The 21,856-nt window shown below is 40.5% G+C and overlaps 1 protein-coding gene across 1 annotated transcript in view; it reads left to right on the plus strand.

The window, feature by feature from the left end:
* Nucleotides 1-925: 925 nt before the first annotated feature.
* GTF2B (general transcription factor IIB) overlaps nt 926-21,856 on the plus strand; it is a 40,884-nt gene continuing 19,953 nt past the window's right edge. The window contains exons 1-2 of the mRNA XM_017850885.1: nt 926-1,284; nt 5,370-5,476. Coding sequence (XP_017706374.1) covers nt 1,097-1,284; nt 5,370-5,476 — 295 coding nt within the window. The 5' untranslated portion in view covers nt 926-1,096. The remainder of the gene's footprint in view (nt 1,285-5,369; nt 5,477-21,856) is intronic.

The following is a 21,856-nucleotide window of genomic DNA, read 5'->3' on the forward strand; positions in this document are numbered from 1 at the left end:
CCTCCCACATACAATGCCCCCCCAATCAGACAAAAATGTCCGATTGCAGAAAGCAACCAATCAGACATTTGCATAGGAGAGTAACTTTGTAACTTCACTTTAGCCTCTGATTGGTTGCTTTCCACAACCAATCAGACTGATTGTGGAGTCACTACTTCATTTACATAGGGTGTACACCGAGTAACCGATGGGAAATTCTAGAGGGTATTTAAACCCCAGAAATTCTGTAAAGGGAATCTTGAGCTCCTCTGCTCTGGTCGCTGCCGCTCTGGGGCGCGTACTTTCGTTTTCAATAAATCTGCCTTTATTGCTTCATTCCTTCCTTGCTTTGTGCGTTTTGTCCAGTTCTTTGTTCAAAACGTCAAGAACCTGAACACCCTCCACTAGTGTTATTGTTGTTAGTAGTAGTGGTATTACTATTTTGACGTTAATTTGGCTAATAAATCTAGGGATATTTTGCATTATCTAGATGTTCTGCCAAGTTTTCTATATGTAGCCATCAGCCAAATTTGCAAAGGCCATGAAAAAAAAAATAGAGTATGACCCATATCGTCGTGCCTCTCATGCACACATTGGTCTCACGTAATTTTGTTTCATCTCCTGCCAATTCTAAAAGGGTATGCAAGGCAAGATCCTATAACCTATATAAACCTACATACCCTGTATCAAAAGGACGTGCCTAAGAAGATAACATGCTAGTTGATGACAGAGCCTGAAAGAGACACCTGTTCTGGATGACCTAAGTGAATTTCTCTTTTTATTTTGAATTCCTTAGAAAGAATCACCCTTGTGGCACGTAAGAACCGGCTCAAATGGGAGTGCCTGAAACCGGGTGGGGTACTGGGGCGGGGGGGTGGCCGTGAGAAGGTGGGAGAGGAAGGGGGTGGTTAGACTTTTAGGGATGCAGGCTTTGGCACCACTACGAAGCCAGGGTTTTCTTCGTGTTTTAACTCTGTCAGATTGAGAGTAGCTCTGTTGTAGCCCCTTTGCAGGGTTCCCATGAGACTCTTCCTAGGTAGTTACGTTGACTCGCTTAGCAACACAGCAAATTACAGAAACGGAGTAAGAACGTAAGAAATCTCAAAACGCGTGACGTATGGGATCGCACTGTTCTTGGCCCTTCTCCCGACCCGTAGCCCCGCTCTGTTACGACTGCGTGGGTGAGTCGTCTATAAAAGCTCATCTCTGCGCGTCTCTTCGCCACACTCGCTTCCTGTTTTCTGGTGATCTGCTGTGGCTTGTTGCGGGCACCGCAGTGGCCGTGAAGATGGCGTCTACCAGTCGGTTAGTATGTCCGGCCGAGCCCGGCGAGCTGAGGGGCGGGCGCGAGCGCTGCGGGCTTTCAGGCGGCCTCCGGGCAGCCTCGTCGGACTAAGTACCCAGGGGTATGGGAGAGAAGCGGCGGGACTGGCTGACCGACCGGGACAAAGGCACTTCCAGACGGCAGGACTGTCAGGGTGTCGCGGGGGTTACCCAGCTGTTGACGTTATTGCTTCGGAGTCTTATGTCGTCGTCTCATGTAGACATCACCCTTTGTGGGTCCTGGTGGGCTTCTGTGTCCCCAGCCCTTGTCCTCGTGTCTTTACCGAATGTTTCAACCTCCCTTTATTTTCTTCTCCTTCTACCCCCGCCCCTCCCCCAGCTTGTTTTTTTCGTCTACGGCCCAAACAACCCGAGGGTCCGTAATTTCTCCTTTTCAAAGGAACGGGAAACAGTTGGTTCCGGGTCCCTATCGATCTGACAGCTAGGAAGTTGGGAACGTCAGCATTGGTAAGCCAGATGGAACCAGGTTACCATCACAGCGGGCCTCGAAAGTGGAAGTTAGAGCCATCGGAAGAGTTGATTAGTTCCATGCTAAAGGATTTGTTTACAAATATCGTTGCCTGTGTCCTTCTGAAGAAAATCTTGCTTAAGAAATTTAGTTAATGTGTGCTGGGAGGTTGCTCTTCAGTATATATTTAAAAATGCAATGTACTTATATCTACAGGAAATGCATGCAGTACCCTCAGAGACAGCCTTTAATCTTGTGGCCTGAAAAATGCTTGCAGACCCTAATTATATCTCTCATTACCACTATGAGGTAGATGTTAGTATTTTTGCGTAAGTGTAAACTGAGTCATGCCAATGTTGACTTTTCCAAGGATAGTGTTAGAGTGTAGAGTCTAAGATAACCTGTTTCCTGTTATCCACACCTGGCCTTTGGTTAGCTAATGCTGTGTTAAAAGTATCAAATTAATTCTACAGGTTCTGGAACTCTGGCACCATTTTTCTGACACTATCAGCTGTGGAATTGGTTAATTTCACAGTGAAAGCCATTTTTACAAAATAGCCTTTTCTGGTAACTGCCAAGACTTACATTTTATGGTTAGAAAAAAAGAATTTGGGGTGGGAGGCAGCTTTAGCTAATGTACTGTTTGAACAGAACTCGTAAAACCAGTGACACTCTTGTTTACTGATTCTGATTCTTGGATTGGATGCTCAGTCATTCTATCTGGGTGGTGGTCTGTCAGGTGAGGCCTCCTTGTAGGTAAATGGAAAACTTTGGCTCCCCAAATCACTCAAATACGACTTAAATTCTGTCATGGCTTTTTAAGTCTGAATTTTTTTCTAGATATGTGCAATTTATGTATCATGGCAGTTATTGCTCAAGTTTTTCTATTAGTGACAAAGTTAAATGTAGAATTTTTTATTTTTTGGAACAGGCCTGGGCTGAAGTGGCAAGTGGCACAATCATGGCTCACTGCAGCCATGACCTCCCCAGTTCAAGTGATCCTCCCACCTCAGCCTCCTGAATAGCTGGGACCATAGGTGCACACTAATTTTTTTAGTGTGCCTGGCTAATTTTTTTATTTTTTAATTTTATTACTTTTTATTTTTGTAGAGACAAGGCCTAGTTACATTGCCCAGCCTGGGCCCGAACTGCTGGGCCCAAACAGTCCTCCGACTTTGGCCTGCCAAAGTGCTGTGGTAACAGGCATGAGCCACTGTGCCCAGCCTAAATATATTATTTCTATCTTTTGCATGTTTTTCCCTCAGGAAGATGTATTGTTACTAGGCCTTGAAACTGGCTGGTGACCTCACAGAAGAATACAAATGTTTTGAGTTCAAATGTAAGCTTCGCCACTTACTAGTTCCATGACTTCAGGCAAATCATTCTGTGAGCATAATCTTTTAAAATGGGAAATAGGCCTTTCTTTCAGGATTGCTGTGGAGATTGACAATAATAAATGTATAACACCAGCAATACAGTGCATACCCAATAAATGATAGCTCTAAAATGGGGTTTGGGATTATCTGGTACTTTAGACGTTTTAATGTCAGTGGTGGTTGTTTCCCTGTTCCTCCCCATTGTTTCTCTCTGTTACCACCTCCACCACCCCATTTGTATGGTTCCTCTTTTGTATTGTGGGTAATTTGGTTAAAAGTTTACTAATTTAGCGTATTTTTACTTTGATAGGTAACGCATACAAATGTTCCAAAAGCAAAATTGCAGTAGACTAAAACCATGAAAAGTAGTCTCTCCCCTTTCCTAGCTTCCAGCCATCTAAGTCTCCCCAGATCAGCCATAGTTACTAGTCTTTTGGTGTTTTCCTCGTGCTTATGATTTAACAAATGTATACAAATAGTTCTAACTTCTCTTCTTCCCAAAAGTGACCTAATTTAAACTCCATTCACTACCTTGCTTTTACCTTTTTTTAATGACATTAGCACGCAGATTTTAAAAGTGGGCAGCTCAGTCACAAAGTGAGCACATATATAGCTACTACCCAGGTAAGGAAATCAGATACCACTAGCACTAGCTAAGACACTAGCAAAGTCTCTGTCCTCAGTCATTCCCCCTCCCTTGAGAAAACTACATCCTGATTTCTAACACCATCAATTCGTTTTGCCTGCTTTGAAGTTGGCATAAATGGCATATGTATTCTGCTGTCTAGCTTGTCAGTATTTTGAGGTTCATCCATGTTACAGTGTATGGCTAGTTCATACTTTTCAGCTTTGTATAGGTTTTCTACCTTACTCCTCGTTCTTCATATCTTTGAGATGTTTCTGTATCATTACATGAACTAGAGTTTTCTATCTACTTTTTAATAGTGCAGAGTGTTAGTTCTTAGTACTGTGTTTAACATGGCCTCCTCTTTTACTAATTGGTAATTAGTGTTACTCTGCTAACATTTTCCTTTATTTCAACATGGTTTTTCATAATTGATATCAACTGTTTAATTTTATTTGTCATAATTTATTAAAATATTTTCCTTAGAGGAATTTATGGAGTAATCACAAATATGAAGTAATACTTACCCACGCGTTTTCCCAATGAGAAGATTCAAGACATGTTCTGGTTAAGCTGACTAGATAAGTTTGGAGGGGAATAGGGATTATTTTATCAGTTTTCCCGTAGATATCATCTTCTAAGTTGAGAGTTAACTTTCTGAATTGTATTTGCTAGCATGAGAAACTTTACCCCAAACCACAAATAACTATTTACATACTATGAGAACAGTTGATTTTTGTCTTTTATGTGTATCTGATGTCCATAACCTAACCATTTATTGTATTATTTCAAATGATTTTTATAAGGGCCTTATTTGCAGTGCTACCAAACATTTGTGATTGGGAGGTCATACCCCCTGAAATAATGATCAAATATTTGTTGCTTTTACAGCTGATTCTGTCAGATCATTTACGATTAATGTGTAAAAAAAAGATGAACGTGTCTTCTGCAAACTGCTTTGTTGTTCAAAATAAGATAAATTGAGCTAATTATTAATATCACAGATAAATTTACAAGTAGCTTTTGAAACCATTTCTTGAATGATAAAAAATTCAGTAAATTCTGGACTAAAGGAAATCATCAAGTCTTAAGTTCAGCAGAGCAACTTCTACCATCCCTCATTTCTATACTTACTGGGTTCAGTGTACTATTTAAATGTTACTAAAGTAGTTAACAAGTAGAAAAATACAGAGAGAAATTGTTCTCTGACTAGACAAATAAGTGGCAAAGAGCACAAAGTGGATGGTAATGTAAATGCTACAGGTTATTATGGTAGCTAGTCATTACAACACTAATCAGCATTTTAAAAAATCTTACTGGCCTACATATTAAGAGAAGAAACTAATTATTTTCTATTTATGTTTTGAAAGCCTTCCACAATAAAATAAGAATTCCAGTGGAAACTACTTGCCAGTTACTAGCTAGAGTTTAAAGTAGCCTAACTGGGATGTTTACTTTGAAAATCTAGCTCACACATGTTATAATCGTATGTATTGAAGAATGTTCACAATCTTTGTCTTCCCCATCCCCCGTCCCAGGAGATTACTGTGATACATGTTGGTTGGGAAGATGTAAAAATACAACTTTTTTCTTTTAGTTTGGATGCTCTTCCAAGAGTCACATGTCCAAATCATCCAGATGCCATTTTAGTGGAGGACTACAGAGCCGGTGATATGATCTGTCCTGAATGTGGCTTGGTTGTAGGTGAGTTGTTATTATGGTTTTAATTTAAATTACTGTTTAGGAGCCCAAGCACCATGGCTCATGCCTGTAATTCCAGCACTTTGGGAGGCCAAGGTGGGAGGATCACCTGAGGTCAGGAGTTCGAGACCAGCCTGACCAACATGGAGAAACCCCATCTCTACTGAAAGTACAAAAACTAGCTGGGCATAGTGGTGGGTGCCTGTAATCCCAACTACTCGGGAGGCTGAGGCAAGAGAATGGCTTGAACCCGGGAGGCGGAGGTTGCAGTGAGCCGAGATCACATTGCACTCCAGCTGGGGCAACAGAGCGAGACTCCATCTAAAAAAAAAAAAAAAAAATTGCTTAGAGTTCTTCACTTTTGCATAGTTTCCAAACTGTCATTTAATGAACACATTTTGACTTTCTTCCCCAACAAATAATTTATTGCCAAAAAAAAATTTAGGAAACAGAAACGAGTAAAGTTATTTAGAAACATATTTTATCGTATATCCAAATTTATGTTTTTATAATGTGGAGTGGGAGCTAATCCAGAAGAAATGAAAAGACCACAGTAATTTCCTAAATCCTTAGTCTGAAATAACTTGGTGGAGGACTGGGAAGATGGGCTGACACTCATGCATATTAAATAATCAAACTTTTGTGACTTTTTTTTATGTTGAGAAGTAGATAAACATGATTTTGAGTCTCACCTAAAGCCTTTTAGTCCAAAAAAAAGATTTATTATAACTTTTATATGGAATCATTTATTGATGAATGTTTAGTATAAAATTATTGCCAAAATTACTACTTAAAATTTCACCTTGTTCCTACTTGCGCACTCATCTAGATATGCAGCAGAACTTTAGACTACAGATAGTCTGTTCAAAAATTATTCTTGTAGTAGAGTTGCCACATCTGAGAATCGGGGTAATATTTAGCAGTTTGAATTACCCAAGAATGAAAATTCTAGGATTGTGGGCAGTATAACAGAAGCATTAGTAGTGGCATACTGTGGAATTGTCTTACTTGGTCCAAGAAGGCTGCTTGCCTCAGACCTACAGTGGGAGTTTTAAAGTATAGAGTTGCTAATAGGAATTGAGAATCATTTGCTACTGTATTCTGCTGAGTAAGGAATAGCCAATACATTTACTATATACTAGGTACTATTCTAAATGATTTACATATTTACTCAGTTTATCCTCACAACAAACTTGTGAGGTGAGTACTAACATTATCTTCACTTTACAGATGAGGAAACTGACGTTTAGGTAGTCTAGAAGATTGACTCATTGTCTGCATGGGAGGCAGATTTCTATTTTGTATTGCCTTTCATAATAATAAAATTTTAAGCTGGGGTCGTCAAAGTACAACCCATCACCTGTCTTTATATGGCCTATTTGCTAATATGGCTTTTACATTTTTAAATGGTTGAAAGAAATCATTATTTTGGGACATGTGAAAATACAAATTTCAATATCTATAAAGTTTTTCTTCGTTTGTTTTTTGAGATGGAGTTTTGTTCTTGTTGCCCAGGCTGGAGTGCAATGGCACAATCTCAGTTCACCACAACCTCTGCCTCCTGGGTTCAAGTGATTCTCCTGCCTCAGCCTCCCAAGTAGCTGGTATTACAGGCATGTGCCACTGTGCCCAGCAAATTTTGTATTTTTTTTAGTAGAGACGGGGTTTCTCCATGTTGGTCAGGCTGGTCTTGAACTCCTGACTTCAGGTGATCCGATCACCTCGGCTTCCCAAAGTGCTGGGATTACAGGCGTGAGCCATTTCGCCTGGCCAAAGTTTTTTTTTTTGATACGGAGTTTCGCTGTTGTTGCCTTCTTGTTGCCTAGGCTGGAGTGCAGTGGTGCGATCTCAGCTCACCGCAGCCTCTGCCTTCCAGGTTCAAGTGATTCTCCTGCCTCAGCCTCCTGAATAGTTGGGATTACAGGCGCCCACTACTATACCTGGCTGACTTTTTGTATTTTTAGTAGAGACAGGGTTTCAGCATGTTGGCCAGGCTAGTCTTGGAACTCCTGACCTCAGGTGATCCACCGGCCTCGGCCTTCCAAAGTGCAGGGATTACAGGTATAAGCCACCACGCCTGGCCTGGTATCTATAAAGTTTTATTGGAATATAGCAACACTCAGTTGTTTACATAGTGTATATGGCTCTTTTCACATTACAACAGCAGAGCTTAGTAGCTGCAACAGAAACCACATGTGCAGCTCTCATCACTTGTTCTGCTCCTCAGCATACTAATTGCAGTGACGCAGTTATAACTCAGCAACATGTTGATCGCCACATATGTTGCCATATTGCACTGTTTTATTTATTTATTTTTATTACCATTACATATCCATTACACCAAAACAAGAAAAGTGAGCTTTGAATGTCATGCTTTTAAGGCCTGGTGGAGTGTGGATTATTTTGCTACTGAATTAGATGGCAAAACAGTTGTATTTATTACGCAATGATACTGTAGCTGTGTTAAAAGAATACAGTAAGCATGGACATTACCATACTGAGCACTCATTAGAATATTTCTGACTCAGGAAAACAGTAGTCAGAAGATAATGTAACATATAATATCTTAACACAACATAATTTTTTCACAAAAATAAAAGAATGAAACTGCGGCTGCAACTGAAGTTTCTAAGTGGCTTATTTCTTGGCCAATCAAGGAAAGCCATTTACCAGTGATAAGTTAATTAATTCATATTTGATTGCAACAGCTGAATATATGTGTCCAGAGAAAATAAATTTATTTAAGACTGTTAGCATCTCACCAAGAACAGTTGCTTGAAGAGTTGAGGACAGTGGAGCAACATCAGTAGTCAGTTGAAAGTCAAGGCAAATTATCTCAGGTATTTTTCTTTGGCTCTTGATGACTAGATTGATGTTATTGGTACTTTTCAGTTGTTTATTCAAGAAATCAGTGCTGGGCTGGGCGCAGTAGATTACGCCTGTAATCCCAGCACTTTCAGAGGCTGAGGGGGGTGGATCATGAGGTCGGGAGTTCAAAACCAGCCTGGGCAAGATGGTGAAACTCTGTCTCTACTAAAAATACAAAAATTAGCCTGGCATGGTGGTGGGCGTCTGTAATCCCAGCTACTGGGGAGGCTGAGGCAGAGAATTGCTTGAACCCGGGAGGCGGAGTTTGCATTGAGCCAATATTGCACCACTGCACTCCAGCGTGGGTGATAGAGTGAGACTCTGTCTCAAAAAAAAAAAGTCAGTGCTGAGTTTGACAGAAGAAGTAGCTCCAGTGGGTTGTCTACATGGAGCAGCTATAGGAGAAAATAGCTTCAAAGCAATTGCGAAAGTGTTAATTCGGTATAACCTGAAGTGGAATCTGCTAAAATTTATTATAACTGATAAGGGTAAAAATATATGTGGAGCAGAAGACTTAGTGGGACAGATTTGCCAAGATTGAAAATGTAAGGTGTTTAAACAGCCTGTTTATTATATTATTCATCGGCAGTACTTTGTTAGAGAAGACTTTAATCTACCTGGTGTTACTGAACCAGTAATTGTGAACAATGAACTTCATTCACTCTTGTGGACGTAACTATCAATATCAGTTCTGTGACTTTTTTTTTTTTTGAGACAGATTCTCTTTTTCAGGCTGGAGTGCAGTGGTGCGATCATGACTCACTTCAGCCTCAACTCCTGGGCTCAAGCAGGACCCTGGCTAATTTTTTTTTTTTTTTTTTTTTTTTTGGTAGAGATAGGGTCTCACAGTGTTGCCCAGGCTCGTCTTGAACCCTGGCCTCAAGTGATCCTCTTGCCTTGGCCTCCCAAAGTGCTGGGATTATAGGTGTGAGCTATCATGCTCGGCCAGTTTTGTGACATTTTTTGTTAGAAATAAAAGCTGAGTATTTCTAACAAAATATTGTTAGGGTGACTTGTCTTAATGACACACTAATTTGGTGATTTAGCAGTAGTAAAGTTGGGGCCAAGAGTAAGATTTTTCTGAATCAGTACTGCCTTCAGCTACTGCTGTTGAGCACTGGATGGTTTTGAAAATTAGCTTTTGCTGCAAACTTGCTAATACTTCTTAATGAATTCATCATAGAGTTACAAGGCAAAATACTGCTTTTCTGTGAAACATAAACTGCGGTAAAGTCAATTTCACAAGTTAATATTTGAATCATAAGTAATGTCAAATTCCTTTTATATACTTTATATACTTCCAGTACTGTCAGAAGTTAAAATAGGATATTCATTACCACATAGATTTGCAGCAGATACATTTTCCAGGCTCAAGCTATATTTTCAGCGGTGTTTTTCAGACCTGAATCCAAATGCAAAGGAAATTTTCATATTTCAAAATTTGTTTTCACTGCACAGTTAAGGGGGTTCCAGCTAACCTTCAATTGGTAGTGACTAATCTGCAGGGTAACAGTATGTTAAAAGGCCATTATCAGGAGAAGAATGTGATAGAATTCTATAAATGCCTTCCAAGCAGTAAATATGCTCAATTAAAATCATATGCTTGTGGATTAATTATCGGTATTTGGCAGTACTTATCTATGTGAAACGAAAGTGAAATATATAAAATCTTGTCAGTACAACATCATTGACACATGAACATTTGTCATTCATTTTGATGATAGAGAACATTAACTTTGAACTCCAGTTAAGTGAAATGTTATCCCCAAAAAAGAGAATTTTATTCTTCTCATTAGTAGACATATGTATTACAGTAAATTACCTAATTATTATATTTTAAATTTCAACAATAAAAAATAGTGGATTTTTTTCTTATTTTATATAAGTACCTACTTAATATCCTTAATTTTGCCTCTTGACCCACAAAGCCTAAAATATTTACTGTGTCACCCTTTACAGAAAATGTTTGCTTAACCCTTCAGTTAAATGAGAGCCTTCCAATTCTTCCACAATGTTAAGATCAAACTGATAATGTGTTATGAGTGAGACAGACAAAACTGAAGATAATTTCAGCTTCTTAGCTCTCCTAACCTCTATAGCCTTTTTTTTTTTTTTTTTTTTGGAGTGAGAGTCTTCCTCTATCCCCCAGGCTGGAGTGCAGTGGCATGATCGCTGCTCACTGCAGCTTCTGCCTCCGGGGTTCAAGCGATTCTTGTGCTTCAGCCTACTGAGTACCTGGCATTACAGGCGTGCACCACCACACCCATGTATATTTTTAGTAGAGACAGGGTTTCACCATGTTGTCCAGGCTAGTTTTAAACTCCTGGCCTCAAGTGATCCAGCTGCCTTGACCTCCCAACGTTCTGAGTTTATAGGTGTGCACTATGGTGCCTGGCCCATTTTTAAATAACATAAAAGTATCCCATTATATTTTCAGCCTTCCCACCAGCCTCACTTCCGCTTTAACCAGCAAGACAGTTGAGATTAATCAGCCGGAAAAGGAAGATATAATTCACAGGACTTGTATGCTTTCTTGTGCTTGGAATTCCTAATTTTTGCTTGTACTTTTCTGCTATATCAAACCAAAGGAAGTTAATTTTGTTTTTGCTTTTATTGATTTATTCATATCAAACACCGTGTTAAATCTTGAGGTCTGAAAAAAATATCCAATAAAACTTACTTTCTATGGTATATGACAATATTTCTTTTTGATACTGATTCTTCTGACATAAAATATAACCAACACTTATTTTAAAATATACGGTAGGCTCATTCATAGATAATTTGTGGTTAAATGTGTAATATATTGTGTAAGTGAAGAATCCATTCCATTACCAAACAAGGACAAGTGTAGAAGAGTCTAGTAGCAAAGTTCTGTTTTGCTGAGACTATCATCAAGCAAATTAAGTTGGAAATACCTAAATTGAACATAACACTGCATGAGTATAAATTAATATGACATATATACTTGTATATATTAATGTCATATATCAATAGTGAATTTAGATTGCATTAAAATCATGTGTCACTTGGTAAGGATATATTCTGAGAAATGCATTGTTAGGTGATTTCATCATGTGAACATCATAGATGGTACTTAATAAAACCTAGATGGTATAGTCTGCAGCACACCTAGGCTACATAGTATAGCCTATTGCTTCTAAGCTACAAATCTGTACAGTGTTATCGTACTGAGTACTGTAGGCATTTTTAACTCAGGTAAGTATGTATCTTTTCTTTTCTTTTTTTTTTTTTTTTTTTTGAGGCGGAGTCTCGCTCTGTCGCCCAGGGCTGGAGTGCAGTGGCCGGATCTCAGCTCACTGCAAGCTCCGCCTCCCGGGTTTACGCCATTCTGCCACCTCAGCCTCCCAAGTAGCTGGGACTACAGGCGCCCGCCACCTCGCCTGGCTAGTTTTTGTATTTTTTTTTTTAGTAGAGACGGGGTTTCACCGTGTTAGCCAGGATGGTTTCGAACTCCTGACCTCGTGATCCACCCGTCTCGGCCTCCCAAAGTGCTGGGATTACAGGCTTGAGCCACAGCGCCCGGCCTGTATCTTTTTCTTTTTTTTAAATACATACCTATTATTTATNTTTTGAGGCGGAGTCTCGCTCTGTCGCCCAGGGCTGGAGTGCAGTGGCCGGATCTCAGCTCACTGCAAGCTCCGCCTCCCGGGTTTACGCCATTCTGCCACCTCAGCCTCCCAAGTAGCTGGGACTACAGGCGCCCGCCACCTCGCCTGGCTAGTTTTGTATTTTTTTTTTTAGTAGAGACGGGGTTTCACCGTGTTAGCCAGGATGGTTTCGAACTCCTGACCTCGTGATCCACCCGTCTCGGCCTCCCAAAGTGCTGGGATTACAGGCTTGAGCCACAGCGCCCGGCCTGTATCTTTTTCTTTTTTTTAAATACATACCTATTATTTATTGTTCTGACTTCTGGAGCTTTCGGCCAAACTCTTATTCTAGTATATGGTGTTTTTAACATCCGGTTCAATGTGGGCTTTGTGGGGCATGTCTGACCAATTGTACCTTCACTTACTAGTTCTTTTTTTTTCTTTTTTTTTTTTTCTGAAGATAGCGTCTTGCTCTGTCACCCAGGCTAGAGTGCAGTGGCATGAGCTCGGCTCACTGCAACTTCCACCTTCCAGGGTCAAGTGATTCTCATACCTCAGCCACTCGAGTAGCTGGAATTAAGAGTGTGCACCACCACTCCCAGCTAATTTTTGTTGTTTTGGTAAAGACGGGGTTTCCCCATGTTGGCCAGGCTGGTCTCAAACTCCTAGCTTCAAAGAGATACCCCCAGCCTCGGCCTCCCAAAGTACTGGGATTACAGGTGTGAGCCACTGCGCCAGGCCCCACTTACTACATTTTTGTAGGTACTCAGGTACATTAACTTACCCAGTTTACCTATGAAAAGTGGGAGAAAACTAGTATCCTTTCATCCTATTGTTCTGTGAGTTGTCAGGGTGGGTACAGACCCTGCCATATATGTGAATGTGTTCAGCTCTCTCTTATATATCGAACATAGAAAAGGTACAATGAAAAGACGGTATTATAATCTTAAGGGACCACCATTGTGTATATAGTCCATTCTAAGCCAAAATGTTATGCAACATGTGACTGTATATGTAATTGAATTTGCATCAGCTCAGTGGTTTAAAGGCATTTGCTCTTTATTGCCAGCTCAGTGCAGCCTTTGCCTCTTACACTAAGAAAATGGGGAAGAAATCAAGCTGGGCAAATATTCAATAGCCCACTAAGGGATAGCATTTGTGACTTTTTTCTTGTTTAAAATACTGTTTTTCATGGGAATTTGAATCCAGACATCAAGTGTTTCCTAATAAATTATCTTGGCATACATGATTTGATTATGCTTGCCATAAAATTTTTTACATTGTCTGAAACATTTTAGATTAAACCATATTAATTTAATAAACATTTTCTGAATTGTTTTTGGGCAGTCTCTTTTTTTATTTTTATTTTTTATTTTTTTGAGATGGAGTCTCGCTCTGTTGCCCAGGCTGGTGTGCGGTGGCACAAACTCTGCTCACTGCAACCTCCACCTCCCGGGTTCAAGTGTTGTCCTGCTTCAGCCTCCAGAGTAGCAGGGATTTACAGGCACACGCCACCACACCCGGCTGATATATTTGTATTTTTAGTAGAGACGGATTTTCACCATGTTGGCCAGGCTGGTCTCGAACTCTTGACCTCAGGTCACCCCCACCCCCCGCCTTGACCTCCCAAAGTGCTGGGATTACAGGTGTGAGTCACTATGCTCAGCTGGACAGTCCTATATTTAATTAATGTTTAATTTGTGCTCTAAAATTAGAACAGCCCATTGTCACTAATTCCTCTTTAATAGCAAACTCAAGTGTAGATATGGCCCAATTTTCATATTCAGAGCCGTATGTCACCCCCCCATATGAGTTAGCAACTAAGAGAGCCCTTTACTATTACTTTTTTTTTTTTTTTAAGACGGAGTCTCACTCTGTCACCCAGGCTGGAGTGCAGAGGCTCACTGCAGCCTCCGCCTCCCAGGTTCAAGCAGTTCTCATGCCTCAGCCTCCCGAGTAGCTGGGACTACAGGCACCTGCCACCACACCTGGCTCATTTTTTGTATTTTTAGTAGAGACAGGGGTTTCACCATATCTGCTGGGCTGGTCTCGAACACCTAACCTCTGGTGATCCGCCCACCTCGGCCTCCCAAAGTGCTGGAATTACAGGCGTGAGCCACCGTACCTGACCACTGTCACCTTTTTTAATGAAATAATTCATAACACCAAAAGTATATTTATAAGTTTATATCTTACACCTTATACCTTTTTTCCTGCCTCTAATAACATTTATCTCATTGTCTCTCAAACCGTCACCTCATTCTTCCTGAGGCCAACCCACCACCAATCTCAAAACAAGGGCAAGTGTTTTTGATTTTTCTTAAAGTAATGTAATACTTCAGGAACCAATTTTTGTTTCATTTACAGTTACATTACAAACTACCTCAAAACTTAGTGACTTACAACAGCCATTTTATTTTGCTCATGATTTTATGAGTCAGTAATTTGGGAAGGACTTATCTGGGCAGTTGGCATTGGCTGGACCTGTAGGATCTGCTTCTTTGATAACTTCTTCACTTGCATTTCTGGTTCCTCTGTGCTGCTTGACCTCCGCACATGAATCTGTCATCCTCCAGGGCCTCTCTGTAGTTGTCTCACAGTAGTCATATTTTATACTACATGGTAGTTGGCTTCTAAGAGAAGTACCTCAAGAGCAAGTGTTCTGAGAAAGGGGAAGCTAGACATGGGTGGTAGGTAAGGGTTATGCCTAGAACTGGCACAGGATCACTTCAGTATTCTATTTGTCATGGCCATAATAGGACTTACCTGAGTTGAAGGGAGTAGAAAAATAGGCTGTACCTAAACGTGACAGTGACAAGGTCACGTTGCAGAAGAACATGTGGATGGGAGATATTGTTGCCATCTTTGGAAAATACAAATTGTCACACATTTGGTGTCTTTCGATAATGTGTTTTTTTTGTTGTTGTTGTTTTTTTTTTTTTGAGACGGAGTCTGGCTCTGTCGCCCAGGCTGGAGTGCAGTGGCCGGATCTCAGCTCACTGCAAGCTCCGCCTCCCGGGTTTACACCATTCTCCTGCCTCAGCCTCCCAAGTAGCTGGGACTACAGGCGCCCGCCACCTCGCCCAGCTAGTTTTTTGTATTTTTTAGTAGAGACGGGGTTTCACCGTGTTAGCCAGGATGGTCTCGATCTCCTGACCTCGTGATCCGCCCGTCTCGGCCTCCCAAAGTGCTGGGATTACAGGCTTGAGCCACCGCTCCCGGCCCTTGAAAATGTTTTTCCCCGGTATTTAAATAGCTGTATAGTATTTAGTGTCCTTTAAAACTTGTTTCCAATTTTGTAGCTATAGTTAATGCTATTTTAATGCTATTTAACATGTGATAGTTGTTTAATTGATTCTCTTTTATTTGAATTACAAGATTTTTATTTGAAACATGAAGTGTTATGATTTGGTATTAGCTGCCCATTTCATCATTGATCCTTAAGATACTGCTAGTGACTCTAAAACGACAAATTTTTATTTTTTATTTTTGAGACAAGATCTCACTCTGTTACCCAGGCTGGAGTGCACCGGAGTCCTCTCGACTCACTGCAACCTCCACCTCCCTGGTTGAAACGATCCTCTCACCTTAGCCTGCTGAGTAGCTGGGACTACAGGCACACGGCACCACACCTGGCCAATTTTTGTATTTTTTGTAGAGACAAGGTTTAGCCATGTTGCCCATGCTGGTCTTGAACTTTTGGCCTTACACAGTCTACCCACCTCAGCCTCCCAAAATGTCCACGCCCAACCTGGCCCAATTCTTAAAGCAGTTTTGTTGTTCCTACTATGAAACTGGTTTTTGTTTGTTTTGTTTTGTTTTGTTTTTGAGACCGAGTCTCGCTATGTCGCCCAGGCTAGAGTTCAGTGGCTTTATCTTGGCTCACTGCAACCTCTGTCTCCTGGGTTCCAGCGATTCTCCTGCCTCAACCTTCTGAGTAGTGGGATTACAGGTGACCACCATCATGCCTGACTAATTTTTGTATTTTTAGTAGAGATGGGGTTTCGCCATATTGGCCAGGCTGTTCTCAAACTCCTGACCTCAAATGATCCACCTGCCTCAGCTTCTCAGAGTGCTGGGATTACAGGTGTGAGCCACTGTGTCCGGCTGAAACTGTTTGTTCTAACAGCACTTTTTTGTGGGGTTTTTTCCCCAGATGCCAATTGTATGATTATGTCGTTTTAAAAGTTGAACACTAGGTGGCAGTATTATTATATTTAGATAATCCGTTTGTTCATAAATTTGACCTTGTACATTTCCCATAAATTGATTTTTATAACCAGTAAAGTATTAGCTTATAACCTGCCATAATTGCTATTAAAACATAAAATTGGATCCGGGCACGGTGGCTCAAGCCTGTAATCCCAGCACTTTGGGGAGGCCGAGATGGGCGGATCACGAGGTCAGGAGATCGAGACCATCCTGGCTAACACGGCGAAACCCCGTCTCTACTAAAAAATACAAAAATCTAGCCGGGCGAGGTGGCGGGCGCCTGTAGTCCCAGCTACTCTGGAGGCTGAAACAGGAGAATGGCGTAAACCCGGGAGGCAGAACTTGCAGTGAGCTGAGATCCGGCCACTGCACTCCAGCCCCGGTGACAGAGCGAGACTCCATCTCAAAAAAAAAAAAAAAAAAAAAAAACCATAAAATTGGTTTATCATGACTTCTATAAGTTATTTCACAATGAGGAGTTGTTTGAAACTAGTAGTATTATTTCTAGTTAAAGCCACTTTTTTGTGTACCATTTAAATCTAAATTATTTGATTGTATGTAAAAACAATGTAAAGAAGATACTGGAAAATAGTTTAAGTGTATTTGAAAGAGAAAAATGAGTCCGTTTGACCTTTCCCTTCTACTAAACTCATTCTGCATATTGTTTATACCAGCGAATCTGAAATATGAATGTATAAATGTGCATTAAGAGTCAGCTGGGGAAGGCCGGGCACGGTGGCTCAAGCCTGTAATCCCAGCACTTTGGGAGGCCGAGACGGGCAGATCACAAGGTCAGGAGATCGAGACCATCCTGGCTAATACGGTGAAACCCCGTCTCTACTAAAGAATACAAAAAACTAGCCGGGCGACGAGGCGGGCGCCTGTAGTCCCAGCTACTTGGGAGGCGGAGGCAGGAGAATGGCGTGAACCTGGGAGGCGGAGTTTGCAGTGAGCTGAGATCCGGCCACCGCTCTCCAGCCTGGGCGACAGAGCCAGACTCCGTCTCAAAAAAAAAAAAAAAAAAAATCAGCTGGGGAATGTGCTTAAAACGATTCTAGGCTCCATTTGCAGACATTCTAATGTAGGTCATATATTGGTAACATTGAGCAACACAAATCTGTACTATTTACAGTTTACCACATTCTTTTAGATTTTCTGTATGTTTAGATTTTTTATCTTCATATTTTCCATGTCTTCACACCTAGACTGCAAGTTCCTGGGGGCATATATTTTATAATTGTGTCTCCATTGCTCCTAGTATAGCTAGAAATTACTGTCTCTAGAATTGAGGGTTGGCTTTACTAATTGATAAGCTGTGTAACTATAGTTGAGTTACATAATTTGTTCAAGCTTAATTTGTTTCATCTGTAAAATAAATATTTTTTCTTCCCCCATGGAAGACAGATACCATACATCTCAGAATTGCTGAGTCAAATGAAATAATATGTGAAATACATAGTGGAATTTTAGTATAAGATTTCACTGATACGTATTGTGGAGATACAAGTGCTTTTTTTTGAGGCAGGGTCTCGCTCTGTTGTCCAGGCTAGTGGCATGATTATGGCTCACCACAACCTTTACCTCTCAGGCTCAGGTATCCTCCTGCCTCAGTTTCACAAGTAGCTGTGGCCACAGGCTCATACCACCACCCCCAGCTAATTTTTTAAAAAGTTACTAATATTTGTAAAGGTAGCATCTCCCTGTGTCGCCCAGGCTGATCTCGACCTCCTGGGCTCAAGCAGTCATCCTGCCCCAGACTCCCCACAGTGCTAGAATTACAGGCATGAGCCACTGTGCTCAGCTTCCCCCTTGTTTTTTTTTTTTTTAAACCTTGTAGAAAAAGAGGGTGATTCTAAGTCTGAAATGCCACATTTCATAGCATGTCAGTTGCAACAAATGTTTGAGTGATTGCTGTGGGTCTGGTATATTTAATGCTCCAATTATAGTATGTGAAGATTATTGGGTAACCATCTTTCAATTAGCATTAACAGTGTTTTCCAAAGGGAAAAATTAAGTTTGGTTTAATATGGCCAAGTTTTTAAAATAAGCATATTTATATTCACTTACAAGTTATTTCTTTGGCATCCCTTGTAAGCCTTTAGACACAGCCTTCTTGCCTAATTTACAGCTTTTAATTTGGGTGCAATTTTTCTCTTAAGCATCAGAAAATTACTCATTAAGTACTTGAGTAGCAGACTGCCCTTTGAGCTGGTTTGTTTCCATTTTACAGAAGGGGAAACTGAGACTCAAATTGCTTAGGTAATTAGCTCAAGATTCCCATCTTATAAGTGACAGAGCCACATAAATCCAGGTCTGTGAGACTTAAAAACCTTTTTTTAACATATGTCTCTGTTAATCACTGTGCTGGTTGGTTACTGAGAGTGACAGAAAGATGAGAATGCTGTAAGCAAACCCTGGAGCCACTCTTTGGATAGTGTATGAAAGAGAGTAGGGTAACTTAATATGGGATCCTGCAGTTAAAGCTACATTACAGATCTTCCAAATATGGTGACATCCTGAAGATAGTACTGTTGAAATTTGAGTGAAGCACAGTTTTTAAGAACGAGTAAGGATTTATGGAGAGAAAATTATTCCAAGTAAAGGGAAAAAGAAACCTATGCCATAGGATAGAGGCCTGAACAGTAGTAGTATGTGAGTGGCCAAATTTATTGTGGCCAAATTTAGGATACACTTTCAACCAGTGCATCAGCTCCTCCTCTTAGATGCTGCTACTCCTATCGACCTACTTGTATTTGAGGAAAATTGAAATATTATAAGATATCCAGGGATGGAGCTTACAATGTATTTTCCTCACTGTTTTCCACTGTTTCACCTTGAACAGTTTTCTTTAGGGTCTAAACATCAGGGGCAAAGTAGGCTTTTATGGGCTGGTCTGGGAAATAAACTGTGATATGCTTTGTTTCTAGGAGATAATTCATGTTGAGTTCCTACTCAATTTATGGCAACATAAACTGTGATTTAGAGACTGGTGATTTAGAGACTTGCTATGTTATTAATAGTATTTCTTTATGAAGTTAGCATTCTCTTCAAACTTGAATGCTCTCATTCAAGCTGACCATTTCTTGGTCAGCATTCTCTTCAAACTTGTCTAATGTAAGATTTCAGTAGTGACCCTGGACTAAAAAGTAGGATTATTTGACATGTCATGAGAAGGAATCGTAGAAAGGATTAAATGACCACAGAAAGTGTGGAAGCTAATGATACATTTCATCATCAACATGAGACTGTTTACAGCGTGTTGACTTAAAATAGTTTTCCAAAGTACCTTGAAATTTTTTTTTTTACTTTAAACGTAAAAATATTTGATGCTTAAGAGTTTGTCCACCTTGAATAATAATATGTTCAGATTCTTGAACTTCTAGACTTATCAGCACGTTTGACAGCATTTGTAGTTTTTAAACTAAATGAGCCCTTGAAGACAAGTAATTTGGGGTTATTCTGAGACTTCTACTTCTGAATTCTTTACTACAGGTTGTATGCCACAGTGATTAAGATTAGTTTCCAGGAAGACAGCAGAAAGAATTGAAATTCTGGGAAATTCCTCATGTTCCTGTTCTTAAAATTCCTTTATGAGGAGCTGGGGGCTTGTGCCGTAATCCTGATAACTCAAGAGGCTGAGGCAGGAGGATCACTTGGGGCCAGGAGTTCAAGACCAGCCTAGGCAATGTAGCCAGACCGTGTCTGTAAAAAAAGAAATATTTTTTTTAGTTAGCTGTGTGTGGTGGCACAAGCCTATAGTCCTACCTGCTTGGGGAAAGTTCCCCCAAGTAGCTGGTGAGAATCGCTTGAGCCCAGGAGTTTGAGCCTGCAGTGATATGATTGTGCCACTGCACTCTAGCCTGGGTGACAGATCAAGACTCCACCTCCAAAAAATAAAACAAAATTTTAAATTCCTTTATTAAATTACAAAATAAGAAGCAAAACACTTAAGAGTCTAGGTCAGGCTAGAAAATCAGACCCTTCTCAGTATTTGCTTCCTGGCTGGTTTTGGTGTGTTGCAGTTTCCCCTGCACGATAAGCCCTTCTGGTTTTCACGTTGTACTATGAAATACCTTTGGTTGGATTTCCAATTGCTTGCATGGTAAAGAGGATAAATGTCTGTTTAATTTGTCTTTCTTTGTGGTTTGCTTCAGAATATGAGGCAGAGTACCCTGATTTTTCTGGGCATTCTTTCTCACTTCTCCTCTCCCCCATCCTATTATTCCTTATAGTTGAGACTGCTGGTTATTTGCCAACATCCATTTCCCCATTCTTTCATTAGTGAGAGTCCCTGAGTTTTATGTATGTGGCTGCTCACCTAGACCCTATTTCCCAGTTTCCCCTGTAGCTAGGTATGCCATGTGGTTAAGTTCTGACCAGTGGGTTTGTAAGTATTAGAAGAGATGTGTACAGCTCTAGATCCTGCCTTAATAAAAGATGTATCCTTACTTTTTCTCCTTCCCAATGGCTAGAATGTAAACATGATAAAGGAAATTACCAACAGCTGTCCTGTACTACACACTGCAAGCCATAATAAGGATATCTTATCAAAAAGATAGGAGGAGCTTGGGTCATACTAGCCTAGGACTATTAAGTGTGGACTGTTAACATGAGAAACTTCTATCTTAAGTCACTACTATTTTTTATTTAATTATAGCAACCCTACCTGTATATCCTTCCTTAAAAACTTCTGGAATCCTGGCCAGATGCGGTGGCTCACCCCTGTCATCCCAGAACTTTGGGAGGCCGAGGCGGGCAGATCACGAGGTCAGGAGTTTGAGACCAGCCTGACTAACATGGTGAAACCTTGTCTCTACTGAAAATACAAAAATTAGCTGGGCATTAGCCGGGCGTGGTGGTGTGTGCCTGTAATCCCAGCTACTTAGAAGGCTGAGGCAGGAGAATTGCTTGAACCCAGGAGGTGGAAGTTACAGTGAGCCGAGATAGTGCCACTGCACACCAGCCTGGGTGACACAGCGAGACTCCGTCTCAAAAAAAAAAAAACAAAAAAAACAACATGGAATCCTGTGGGAAGTTTCTCGTTTGGGTCATCTATTAGTCTGTTAGGGACTGTGCTACTGCCCAGAGAGACTGAGAGTACTGGTGGTAGTGACGTTGGAAGATTTTCTGGATTGGATTGGATTGACAGTTCTTTATTATAGATAGAATGAATAAGCTTAAAAATCAATATGAGGCTTATGAATATAAAACTATAATAAAGAGAAACAGGGATCCTATGGACTTGGCAGAAAACTGTGCCCATAACATAGTTTAATTACTCAGGTTACAGAAACCAATGTGATCAATGAGCTAAAGGGTCCATTATTGAAATATTATGGAAGATTTATATTAAATGTCAGGAAAAAGTAACACAGCACAAGGAGACCAACACGATAAAACTGGTTTTTAGGCACTAATTGGCAGACTTAACACTCTAAAAAACTAAATCAGTAAAGCAGAGAACAAACCTGAGACACACCCACAGTGTGCAAGACGACAAGATATCTATTAGGTTAGTAAGATAAGGTACCCACTATGGTACTACTTGAAGATCCAGGTGAATAAAGTATTAAAGATAAAAGAGAAAAAAAACTTTACCTTCCTAGCAGAAGAGCTCAGGGCTACAAATCAAGAATTGTGCACACCACTGGGGATTGCATCCTTTTAATATTTTAAAAATTATATTAATAGA

This window comes from Rhinopithecus bieti, unplaced genomic scaffold, assembly GCF_001698545.2.
Source record: "Rhinopithecus bieti isolate Rb0 unplaced genomic scaffold, ASM169854v2 scaffold_1467, whole genome shotgun sequence".
NCBI lineage: Eukaryota > Metazoa > Chordata > Mammalia > Primates > Cercopithecidae > Rhinopithecus > Rhinopithecus bieti.